We start from the raw sequence: 12,765 nt of genomic DNA on the forward strand, positions 1-12,765 counted from the left end.
CATATAAATACACACACACTCACTCACATACTCACACACTTAATATCAACCGCTGGCTCCAGACACTGACGGCATCCACATCTGGGTAGAACTGGCTCAACATCAGCAGGTACTAACACAGACTTAATGGACACACACTATTTACACTATTCTTTCACACACACACACACACACACACAAATAAATGCATGCCTTTAAAGTGGCAGTAGTATAACAGTAGTAGGGGAAGTAGTTTTCTGTATTTTACATTTATACTCGTGTTTTGTCAAATTTTGCATGTGCAGTTTTATGCATGTGCCGTTTTTTTACAGTAAGTACATTCTGCCCACCTGTAATGGTCCACACAGTCAGGTATGTCAGTTATGCACAAGCAATGCTGCCGTTGTGTAACATTCTGCCATTTCTAAACCAGTTGAGATGCAGAAAATTATATTTTTAAGAGTTTTATGCAGTTTTAAGGATGCACTGTATGTTGTGGGAAGATTAATTATTTGGCAGATTTGACAAACCATAGTATTAAAGTATTGTATTAAGTCTCTTTTTAAATTTAAGTTAATGTTTCAGTTAAGTTAAGCCTAAACCTTTGGAGCAGTGACAAGATAATGTTGTGGTATCCAGGGTAAGTCAGCCAAGTGAGGTCTCTCATTGGCTGGATTTAAAGGCTTTTGTTTTATTTCTGCTGTGTTTAAGTGATGTTGGAAGCTGTAAAATACCCAGAACCATTGGTAAATATATGATATAATTATTTTTGAAGCACAGAGGACATTGAGGAGGGGTTTAGGTTTGTTTTGCATGGCTCAGATTATTATGTAATTAATTGAATATTTGTTTCAATAATCAATAAATTATTTATCTATCAAACATTGTTTTTTGCAGCTCTACTTTTCAATATAGCAACAGCAAAGACCATCCAGTATATACAAACTATTTAACGCACAATCACTTCCGATATGATTATGGCCTGCCAGATTGACATACAGTAGCAAAAGTTAACTTGACATACTAATTATTGACACACACTGCACTCAAATGCTGCTCAAATGACCTAAAATGTCCATTTAAATGACCTAGCTATGGTTGGCAATTCATTGTTTAATTGAAAAATAGTCAGCTCACCCATTTCCATGGCTGCAGCACAATGTTTGCGGGCTGTTGGGTTCTATACCTGGCAATCTGGGGTGTGGAAATGTGACTGGGGCATGGCGGTGTGCAGGTTTATAGGATACAAACCACACAGACATACTACACAATTCAAGTAAGAAAACATACTGGCTGAGGCTACTCTGTTGTCACCAGCTGCCAGTACTTAGTATACATTTGCATGTTTTCTTAATATCTGATAATACATCCTGATTACGTTATGAGTTGTAACCATAGGCGTAGAAACCGGGGGGGATTGGGTGGGACATTTCTGCACGCCACAGAGTCGCCTGAGGTTGGTTGATCTGCAGCAAGATGATGCTGCAGCTCTTTGGAGGTGGTCTGTGGATTGTCGTTGACTGTTCTCACCATTCTTCTTCTCTGCCTTTCTGATATTTTTCTTGGCCTGCCACTTCTGGGCTTAACAAGAACTGTCCCTGTGGTCTTCCATTTCCTTACTATGTTCCTCACAGTGGAAACTGACAGGTTAAATCTCTGAGACAACTTTTTGTATCCTTCCCCTGAACAACTATGTTGAACAATCTTTGTTTTAGATAATTTGAGAGTTGTTTTGATGCGCCCATGATGCCACTCTTCAGAGGAGATTCAAATAGGAGAACAACTTGCAATTGGCCACCTTAAATATCTTTTCACATGATTGGATACACCTGGCTGTGAAGTTCAAAGCTCAATGAGGTTACCAAACCAATTTAGTGCTTCAGTAAGTCAGTAAAAAGTAGTTAGCAGTATTCAAATCAATAAAATGATAAGGGTGCCCATATTTTTGCACCGGTCAAATTTTGTTTTAATGCATATTGCACATTTCCTGTTATATAAACCTCATTTCAATCCTGAAATATTACTGTGTCCATCAGTTATTAGATATATCAAACTGAAATGGCTGTTGCAAACACCCAAATATTTAGAACTAAAAATGATTAAGATTAATAGGGGTGCCCAAACTTTTTCATATGACTGTAAGCAGATGTGTCCCCCCAATATCAAACCTGCTCCTACGCCCTTGGTTGTAACAGAAAATATTGTGGCGGCTCTGGGTTGTGTGTGTGGCTGCCTGTAGGCATGTTTCTGTTCTTTTGTGTGTGGGGCCTTATGTGTTTTGTTGTGCTGTGTTGCTCCAGCCTACGTAGCTGGTACCTCCCCCGTAACCTAGGGTATGGGGAGGGGCCATGCAGATGGGTGCTGTTTAGGGCACTCACCGTAAAGTAAGTGAGTAGCGAGTTTAGTCACTGGGTTCTGTGGGTAGCTTATTTGATAGGTTGGTTTAGCTCTCCTAGTCTTATTAAAGACTCACGGGTCTTCCTTCCTCTTCCACGCCACAATATAATGCTTAATGGTCTTTTATGGTGTCCATGTTAAATCTGCCAGTAGATAACATATAAATGTCCATGTGCACCAGTGTTAGCTTAGTGCTAACATGTTGTTGAGATAATGGCACTGCTGCATTGATGCAGGCCCAGCATTTGCTAAGATTTAGAAGCGTCTTCGGTTCAAATCCAGTTCATGTAGCTTGCTATCGGCTACCGGAGCCCTGAGAGAGCACAATTGGCCTTGCTCTCTCTGGGTGGGTAGTAGGCGCTCTCTCCCCACATCACTCCAAAGAGTGATGTCTATCAGCACAGGGCATCTGTGAGCTGATGTATTTTAACCACTTTGCTTTCCTCTTCACATGTATCGGAGGAAGCATGTGCTAGTCTTTACCCTCCTGGTGTTGGGGCATCACTAGTGATGGGGGAGTCCCAATGAGTGACTTGGGTGTTTGGCTGTGTACATTGGGGAGAAAATGGGATTTTTTTTTGAAGTGTCTAAACTCTGGTCTTATTTATTCAGCCTCAGCCATAAAAAACACTCAAAAAAACAATATAACAGGAAACATGGTTTTGATAACACTATGTCTGTAGTGTACAGTATATACTAATACTAACTTATACAGACTGGATCTGTTGTTTTCAGTGTGAGTTAGTCATCTCTGGTCAAGGCCACAATTACCATAAATTAGCTCTTCTCACCCTCCCTTCTAATGCTAATAAGCTCTCATCCTGGAGTGCTCTCTGCCTGGGCTCTGGGGCTAGTAGCTACTGCTGGCTGCAACTATGCCGCACTGAATATTCCCACCTAAAGTTTTTTTATTTTTTTCGTATTAGATGGATTGCTTATGTAACTCTATTGTGTAATGCATCATGATTATAAATTTCACACCCTGCCGCCTCTGTTGTGGAGAAGTAGTGGTCGAAACTGCAGAAGAGTGGTAAACACCTCTTTTCTTTAAATGACTGGAAATGGGTGGGCCTGTTTTTTCCTCTCTCTTTCTTTCTCTCTTTCTCTCTCTCTCTCTCTCTGTCTCTTGTTTTCCTTCAATCTTTCTCACCCATCCTTATCAGTTTTCTCAGCATCTCACACTCTCACTCGATTGTGACAGAAGAACATCTGCGATGCGTGAGGAGAAGTTTCAGCGTTATTATGGTCTAACACTAATGACCTATTTTGCAGCCTTCTATTAAAGGCTACAGCACACACATACATGTAAACAGTAATTATGTAGATTACTTACTGATATACTGGAGAACTGATGTACTGTCAACAGATCTCGAGAACAATAGGATTCTCAAAGCTCTAATGTCGCACTGTATCTCCTGTATTGATAAACTGCCTATTTGTTGTGAAGAATAATTCATAAAATGTTGTTATGTAGGCCTGTCACAATATATTTTACAATAACAATTTTTTGGGGGTACGATATATATATATATATATATATATATATATATATATATATATATATATATATATATATATATATATATATATATAGTTTCAGTAATACTTGTGGTAAACGATATTATTGTCATTTTAAAACCATTTAATGCCAATGGTATGATATAACATTATATGATATATTATAATATTGTTATAATGCAATTATATAATGCTGATTCCTGTTTTGTCAGCTCTGCTGTGCTGCTGTGCTAATAGACACTCACTGTACAGGCTGAAATATGCACTTAAGAGACTCGTAAGAGGGGTATCTGATTAATTTTGTTGTATGTCAGAGCTGGGAATGTTTTCACACCCGAGTTAAATGCATTCTATTAAAAAATCAGAAATCAGCTATTATTTTTATTTTTGGTCCAGGTTAGCACTGCTAGTGATATCAGTACATAACAATGCCTCATGCAGTATTTTTGGCATCAAACCCAATAAAAACTAATTTTGACAGACGTTGGACAGTACTGTGTGTATGACTGATTTAATGAAGCACAAGTAGACAAATGTACTAATAAAATTTGTAATACTACTGCTTTTACTACTGTTGATGTGCAGTGCAGCCATCTTGGATTCTGATGGAACTCAGGATTGGCGAGTCTCTCTCCATTTAGGAAAATCCAGTTTGTGGGGACGTTATACACAGCGTTGCTGTAATTCTTAAAAGTGGACATATTATACCTCATTTTACTCAAGTAAGAATAGGTCTATAAACTGTGCAAAACATGTTCATGAAGTTCATTGCACAAAATCACTCTCACATAAAGAGATTTCACCAGCTGTATTCCTGCCAGTTTCAGTCCCTTTCAGAATGAGCTGTTTAAAGGCTCTGTTCCTTTATGCTAATAAGCTGTTTCTGGCTACTTTATGCTGAGCATTTACCACACATTAGTGTTAGCTTCTGCTAAATGGCAATACACGAACAAGCTAGTTCATGCTTAACTGCGATAGAACCACAAAATTCATTATTTGAAAGTACTTTCATCTCCATCATCTGCTGACTTACCATGAACAGTAGGCACAGATGCCTCCCTCAGACAGAGTCTGCTGGCAAATCCTGTTGTGTACTGTCTGGGGTTCTCAGCCAAAATCTATGCACATTTCCTTATTGTGGCGTCACAGCAAGGGAGCTGACCAAACGGCTCATAGAAGCATATGATTTTTGACACCAAACTCTTAACTGATTTACAGAGACCAGTTGAGACCCAAGTATAAATACAAAAGCACATAAAAAAAGAGTATGGCATAATATGTACCCTTTAACGTACAAATGTGATCTTCTGACTCTCAGGATCGGCTAAATTAGAATGAAAGAATTGTCATATTGCGATCACATATTTTGGTCTAAAATCAGTTGTTACTGATGCATAGCTGACTGATCTTTCCATCTTTAGTCAATAACATAAAGATCATGACAGGTCCACTGTTACACAATCACTCCCTCAGTTGGAGCTCAAAAACAGACCACCTCTACGGTGGGTCTGATACATCATTGGAGAGATTCGGCTGCTAGTGCACATGGAGACACATAGAGATAGAGGTGCATCTGTAGGAAGGGGGGTAGCTCACCTTGCTGACTGACATCACAGAATTGAGCTGAAATGTTACGTCGGACCCCTGGGGTCCATCACAGCCCGTTGCTATGGGTTTGAAAGCAATTCTGGCGATTCAGATGCACCTCAATCTGTGTCACTGGCTGTGAAGGTTGTGAACGTTATGACTGCAGGAAAAGGGCTGTGCTGAAGAGTCTGCGGGTTCTGGTCTGATATATTGCTGTTTTTGACAAGCAGTGCAGTGAATTTACAGTCCCTAAGGATTTGGTGTTTATGTAATATGTCTCTCTCTCTCTCTCTCTCTCTGGTTCTCTGGTTCTCTCCCTCTCTCTGTCTCTCTCTCTGCCTTTCCTCAGCATCCAGCGAACTTGAACTCAGAGAGGAAGCGAGCAGCCCACTTCCTATCGTCATGGTAACAGCATGTGAATGCATTGGGCCATATTGGTAAGCTAGCAAAAGAGAGAGAGAGCAAGCGAGGGAGAGCGGGAGTGTGAGAGAGAGAGAGAGAGAGAGAGAGAGAGAGAGAGAGAAAGAGAGAGGGCAAGCAAGTGGGAACTGCATCAGAAAACACAGCTCAGTCTCCAGAGCCATCTGAAAGGTAGGTAACAGGGGGGGACAGGGGCTATCAGGAGGGGGGCTTCAGGCTCGCTAATTTACGAACCGAGACAGGCGCTCACCTTCCGTCGCCGCACTGCAAAATCAGGCAATGTCATGCATGTCACACCTATATCTACGACGTCTATGGTGCAGCAGTCAGTCATGTTGTCTGTTTTGGCCAGGTGACCCGTGACTTTGACCACACCACAACTTGTGGCTTCTTCTTGTCTCTCCTTGTCTCTCCTTGCTCAGGTTGATCTTCACTCGTGGTGAAGGTTACGTAATGATCATCACATCGTCAGTGTATGTGTTTTGGTATCGCGCAGATACTGCGTTTCATTTTTTTTCCCATTAGGAATGCACGTTCCCTGAGATACGACACCTCTGAGTGATTTGTGTCGCAGCCATTGGCTGAAAGGCTGAAATACTGTTTTTACTATAATATTGTTTTGATAGCAGAGATTTATAGTGGGATGCTGCAACCTGGCAATATCATATCTTTCATTTCACTAGATGCACATGTAAATACATGTGATTGGTAAAATGTGTCTGAAATCAGCCTGGCCAGTCTTCCAGCAGTTTAATAATTCATCACCTCATTTTTCACACATGCAGACTCATGAAGGACTCATGAATCTCTTTATGTCTTCATGATTTGCTTTTTCTTCATCTTTCTTTGCAGCATATGCGACTGTACAAAGTACAAAGACATGTTTTTGGCTTTGGGTCGATTTGCAAAACATAAATATCTGCAGATAAAACACAAAATCACTTTGGATTGTTTAGAGACTAGTTTAGAATAGTGTGTGTTCTAAAGCTGCCTTAGTTTGGAGTTTTGGGATCAAGTTTGCAGATATACAGATAATATAATATGAATATTCAGCATTCAGAGTTTGGTGCTGTATACCTCAGACAAGCAAGTGCCCTATGTCGTAGCTTTCTTTTTGCAGTAGCTACAAGAATTCTGAGTTGATGCTGACTTAACTTGCTTTTAAGTATTATCACATTTAAGTTCAGTTTCGAAGACAGGGATATCTAAGTCTAGTATATATATTTATACTATATATTTTTTCTGCCATATGTTTTTTACTGTCATTAAAAAAGCTGCATAGTCCAAGACTAGGCTTAATCCCTCTCTCTGAAAGTGCCCATACTGTTATTGTCAATATTACACCTTTTTAAATAGTATTATCTATTAAAATCTTTTTTTTATATATTTAGAATTTTATCAAAACATTTCAAGCATCAGTCAGCGAATAAATTATTTAATTCTGGCGCTATTAAAAAATTTTAACAGCTCTAAACGGTAAACCTGTTCACAGGTATAGTGAGTCTTGTGACTTCACTATCTATACTCTTGTTGTTGATGTCTATGGGTGATGCAGGAGAGAAAGAATTTAATAAATAAAGAAACATAAGTCTAAATGAAGCACAGTTTATTTTTTCAATGTAAGAAATGTTGGCAAAACTTAAAAACAATGAAGGATATATTTTTTAATAATGGTCTATATGCGTGTCTTGGTTAGAAGGGCTCAATTGTATAAGACAGAATTAGTGAGAATGAGAAAAAAATTAATATTGAAAAAATGTTGCACAAAACAAACAGTAATCAACATTGACATTTCAACATGTTGACATTTCTGACATGTTTCTCACTATCTAGTCATTTATACAGCCTTATATCCTATAGATAATGAGCTGAATGCATGTATTCTGTATGGAGCTTGGTTTCCATATCAGGGAATATTCCTCTTTATCGCGCTGCTCACTGTTGCCTCAGGCTCTATATGCAGACATTGTATAGTTACTGTAGAGATTCCTTTTGGGTCTGCTCTCGCTCTGTGTATGGATGAACAGGTAACAGTTGCCATGGTGAACGCCCACTCATGTGCCAAACAAAGATCCAGATAGGCTGATATTTTCTCCCTCTCGTTTTCTCAAAACGATTGGAAAGTGATCTCATCTCTTGGTACTTCAAGCAATGAATTACATTTAGTGAGTCATTTAGGGCTTGAGTAGTGCTGATTAAATGTTTGCTCAGTTTGTTTAAAACTAGGGATTCTCCAAAATGAAAATGTTTGACCAAAACCAAAACCGGAAACTGACCAAAGGCCACCGTAGCAGTGTTATTTTAGTCATACATTTACCTCTAAATTTAAAGGGGCAGTCCACATTTTTTTGTTTCTAAACTGAAAGCAGAAGCATTTCTAAATGGTGAAGGGACAAAATATTATGTTTAATGGTACCAGTGTCCTGGAACAACCATCCCTGCTAAGCCTTATATATTCATTGTAAAAACTGGGGTGTCGGGTCGCTTTTCGCAGGAGTTCTTCTGGCCACGTCACGCGTCTTTACGTACTTACATCCGTACTTACATGTACAGCCTCTACAAGAGGACCTGTCTTTTACTGAACATGAGCGGCTGGCGGAGCAATGGAGACTTCAGAAGAGGAACCTCAGAGCTCAGTAGCTTATTCACTCATAGGAAAACAAAGTCTGTAGTTGAAGTGAAGTTTCTGTCTAAGTGTGCTCTCTCTCTCTCTGACTGAACATAACCTGGAATCAGATTCATCCGCTCTGAAAGGAGACCACATCACATCCGCCCAGTTTAAAATGATTCTTCCACATGCTCTGTGCAATTACACATTCTCACCAGAGAGGGCCATAAATCCCAAAACTTACAGACAGGAGCTTTGACTTTACTAAGTCATACAATAAGCAGTGGAATGCTTTGATGACTGCCTGAACACATAGAACAATAAGATATACAAATTATATAAATATATAAAATATAATGTTTAATTATAAAGCTAAGCAAAGATGTCAACAAATAAATAAAATGATAGGATATATACAGAGATAACAACAAACAAAAGAAGAACAGAAATATGTAGCTACTCTACATTCTATACACAATATAGAAATAATATTGGCTGGCATTGTTGCAAAAACACAACTTTACTTGTAACAGTGTGGTTTTATTGATCCGAGGTTGAAAAGGTGGGTGGGGCAATCATATGGTACGCTTACAAACAAAGAAAAATATTTCCAAACTATGTTTTGACCTGCTCTTTCAAATAAAAAAATTGGAATGTAACTGGTGCAATTAAGCTAAACATGGTGTTGTAACTCAGTAGGGAACATTCTAATACCGTAACTCTCATCATTTTAAAACAATTATACTTTTTCAACAAAAAAAAAAATTAAGGGACCATGTAAATTTATAAAAATATAATTGGTATCTCTTACAAACCTTATTTAACCTAAAAAGTGGCCCATTTTTTTTTAGCTACCTCAGAAGTGTTATTTTAGTAATGGAATTTATCTTAGCAGTGTATTCTAAACATAAATTTACCAAAGTAGTGCTTCTCAGGTCACATTTAGATAGCTTAATTAAAGTTTACCTAGAAAACCTTTGCCAGTCTTTTGGTAAACAAACAGATGCTAAGCTAAGTTAGCTCAGGTTACAATGTTATCATACTATCTTAGCCCTGTATGTTAGTTATTGTACTTTATGAATTATTTAGCCAAACACCAAAAGTGTTTTTTGCCATTTTCTGTCCCCAAATATTTGGTGCATCCCTATTTAGAGTATAACCATGCATTGATGTATTAAACAGTTTCTCTTTTCCTGCAGGTTGTGAACGCATATCTCACAATGCACCAAGGAAAGCTTGTCAAGGAACTGATGGATTCCTTCTACATTTCATGAATAAACAGTCTTAAAACCATTTCTAGCTTGGCCTCTTTGGGAAACATGGATCACACAGCCCTATTTTGCCCATCCCAGACATGGACGGGCCCCAATGTTTCAACCTTCTCCTCTGAGTGGGATGACTCTGTGAATTCCTACCTTTTGGCACCTGATGTGATCAAGCCTCCCCCACAGTTCCAAGATCCAGAAGAACCGTGCCAGTCCCCACCAGCTAGCTCCACCGTCATTAGAAGGAAGGATAAAGAACGCCGGAGCAGACCTGCCAGTGCTATGGAGCCCCATAGACGATCACTGTCCCTTTCCACAGCCATTACCTCCAACCCAGCTGTAACTCGCAGGAGATGTGAAAGCTATGCCTTGTCTTATCCTAGCAGCAGCTCGGAGGACAGCGGCAGCGATAGCACATCTGTGAGGAAAGGGGACCAACTGCCTGATGCGGTGCCTCAGTCCAAGGCCAGGAGTATCATTCTGCGAAAGGCTAAACGGAAACCAGCACCACCTGTACGGACAGTCTCACTGCAAAGGCTGACAGACTTGAAGCCTACAGAGCGCAGAACACAGAGCCTGTACATCCCCAACGACAGCCAAAATGCCATGCTCCTTCCAGACCTTATTCCCGTACATAAAGCAGAGGCTGGTCATTCAGAGCAGACCACCTATTCTTCTGAAGCACCAGTAAGTGGAAAGGCTCCAGTGAGTCAGCCCCCCTCCAGTCACAGGCCGCTTAAAGAGCTACGGTCTAGTGAGCCATGCAAGCCTAGCTCAGTTCCTTCTGTTGGACCTCCTATAAATGAAGCCACAAAGATGGCTTACAACTCTGACCTTAACAACTCCCCATCGTCCTCTCGTTCTTCTCCTTCTCAACCCTCCATCTCCTCCCCCTCCAAACCAGCGGGGTCAGCCTCACCCTCCAGTGGCTACTCAAGCCAGTGTGAGACTCCCACCCAGTCAGTCTCAGTTATAGCCGGACCCTCTTCGATGAGCTGCAGGATGCGCCCCAAGCCATCCAGTGCTGTCCCTGGCCAACGGGTCAGGAACAGTCGGACTCGGTTATCCCTGCAGTTGCCTGAAATGCAAGAAACAAAACCCATCCCTAATCCAGAACCTTCCCCTGTCCACCCAGCAAAAGCAAGTCGCCGCTACTCAGACACCTCTGCCACTGCAAGACCTAAACAAAGACTGAGCAGCAGTATGCTGATCATGCCAGTGGTGACTCAGGAAGACCTAAACAAGGTGCGCTTGCGTTCAGTCAGTAGTTTTGACCTGGACAACACACCTGCAAATGTTTCTGGTGTGATAGAGGAGGAAAGCGAAAGGGATGGAAGCTCTGCGACTGCTCAACAGAGTCCTAAAATCAAACCCCCTGTAGCGCCCAAACCTCCTGTGTCCAAACGGCCATCGACTGGTGTGGCAAAGTCCAGTTTTGGCACATCATCTGGTGCAGATCTGCCGCCACCCTCTACCAGTTATGAGCAGGATAATATTTATTCAACAGTTAACAAAGTCAAGCCAAATTCAGTTCTTCCACCCACGTCTAATTCTTTCACTGACCATGGGCATCACCAGGTACTTCAGCAGCAGCAGCAGTATGACTATCATATGTCTCAACAGCATATGAAAGAGACCATTGGTACACAATCCTTATGCAACTCTGGGGTCCCAAATGTTCCATCCTTAAATACTGCCAGCCATAAAAAAACAAGTGAACCCCAAAAGAAGAGAAGAGCACCAGGTCCTCCAGTTCCAAAAAGACGTGATACAACAAACTTACCTTGTGATAACACTTATGCGATGGAGAATTTGGATCAGCAACTCCACTCTCCTCCTGATTATTCTAATACTGGAAACTCTCAAAAGGAATACCATGTCACAGTGTATGGACTCATTCCCACTTTCCCACATTCTGGTGAAAGAGAACATTTGCCTGGTAAGTGTACCTGGTTTAAAAATGTGTAACAGTAGCAGGGTTTCCATCCATCAAGTTTCTTAATTGCAATTTGTAAGAACCTGCCATTGCTGATACATTTTCTCTATGAATCAAAACACTGTGATAAATATTGTGTATCTCGTGATACAAGATTTTGTACCATGTCTAATGTCAGATGTACAGATTAAGCTGTAAGCACCTCTGCCATGTCTGGTAATACAACATACTGTTTCATTAGTTTCATTCTTATTAATTGATATACAGTGTATACACAACAATGTACTGTTGTTTCACTTAAGCCAAACATTCTGCTCAGTACCTCATGCTCTGCACAAGAGTCCAGCTTGTATAAAACAGTGACGATTCTCTTGTCAGTTGGCACGAGTGGTTGGTGAATGGAGTAGACTAGCCCTACAGATGGTCTGATCATTTGTACATGACACAAAGTTTTTCAGAAGTGTCTTCAAACATTCTGCCATGCCTAATTTAAAGCTTTTATGAAAAAAACGATTCTGTACTGGTCTCCCAGAACTGTCTGGTGCATTTGTTCTCCCAGATGTTTTGTGGATATTGTCGAGTTGCGTCTCATTAGGTGGGCCACTGCTTGTTATCTCTAAATTGCAAACAATGAAGTCATAAAAAGTTAAATATTTTTATTTTAATTGATTCTTTGTAGGCTATATTTCTTTTCATAACTGTAGTGGATGAAAACACCATATTTTACCTTTTTTCTGACAAAATTTTGGAATGACACATAACTTTCGCAAAACATTTGAATGAAAACCCAGCCAATTTCGTTCACTGAATGCAGTTTTAACCACTAAAATATGAATAAATTCACTTTATTCTCTGTTTTATTCTGTGCACTAGAGTACGAGTCATGTCATAGAGTGACAGAGGAGGACCAAGGGCCCGACGTTGGTGTTCTGCAGTTGGGGGGTGAAGAGGATGAGGTATTTCTTCACAAGTCCGCATCTCACACAACAGAGGACTTGTTCACCATAATTCACAGGTACGTTCCTAACAGTTACAGTACATTACAAAAAGTAAAG

General features: G+C 40.2%; 1 protein-coding gene across 3 annotated transcripts in view; it reads left to right on the plus strand.

Annotated features, from left to right (window-relative positions):
- si:ch73-362m14.2 (NHS-like protein 2) overlaps positions 1-12,765 on the plus strand; it is a 14,100-nt gene continuing 1,335 nt past the window's right edge. The window contains exons 1-4 of one of the 3 annotated variants that reach the window (XM_022676224.2): positions 1-109; positions 5,831-6,072; positions 9,709-11,713; positions 12,584-12,725. In XM_022676224.2, coding sequence (XP_022531945.1) covers positions 9,829-11,713; positions 12,584-12,725 — 2,027 coding nt within the window. In that variant the 5' untranslated portion in view covers positions 1-109; positions 5,831-6,072; positions 9,709-9,828. The remainder of the gene's footprint in view (positions 110-5,830; positions 6,073-9,708; positions 11,714-12,583; positions 12,726-12,765) is intronic. The other 2 variants (XM_022676226.2, XM_022676227.2) reach the window with 2 other exon arrangements.

This window comes from Astyanax mexicanus, chromosome 17 (genome assembly GCF_023375975.1).
Source record: "Astyanax mexicanus isolate ESR-SI-001 chromosome 17, AstMex3_surface, whole genome shotgun sequence".
In the NCBI taxonomy this organism is placed as follows: Eukaryota; Metazoa; Chordata; class Actinopteri; order Characiformes; family Acestrorhamphidae; genus Astyanax; species Astyanax mexicanus.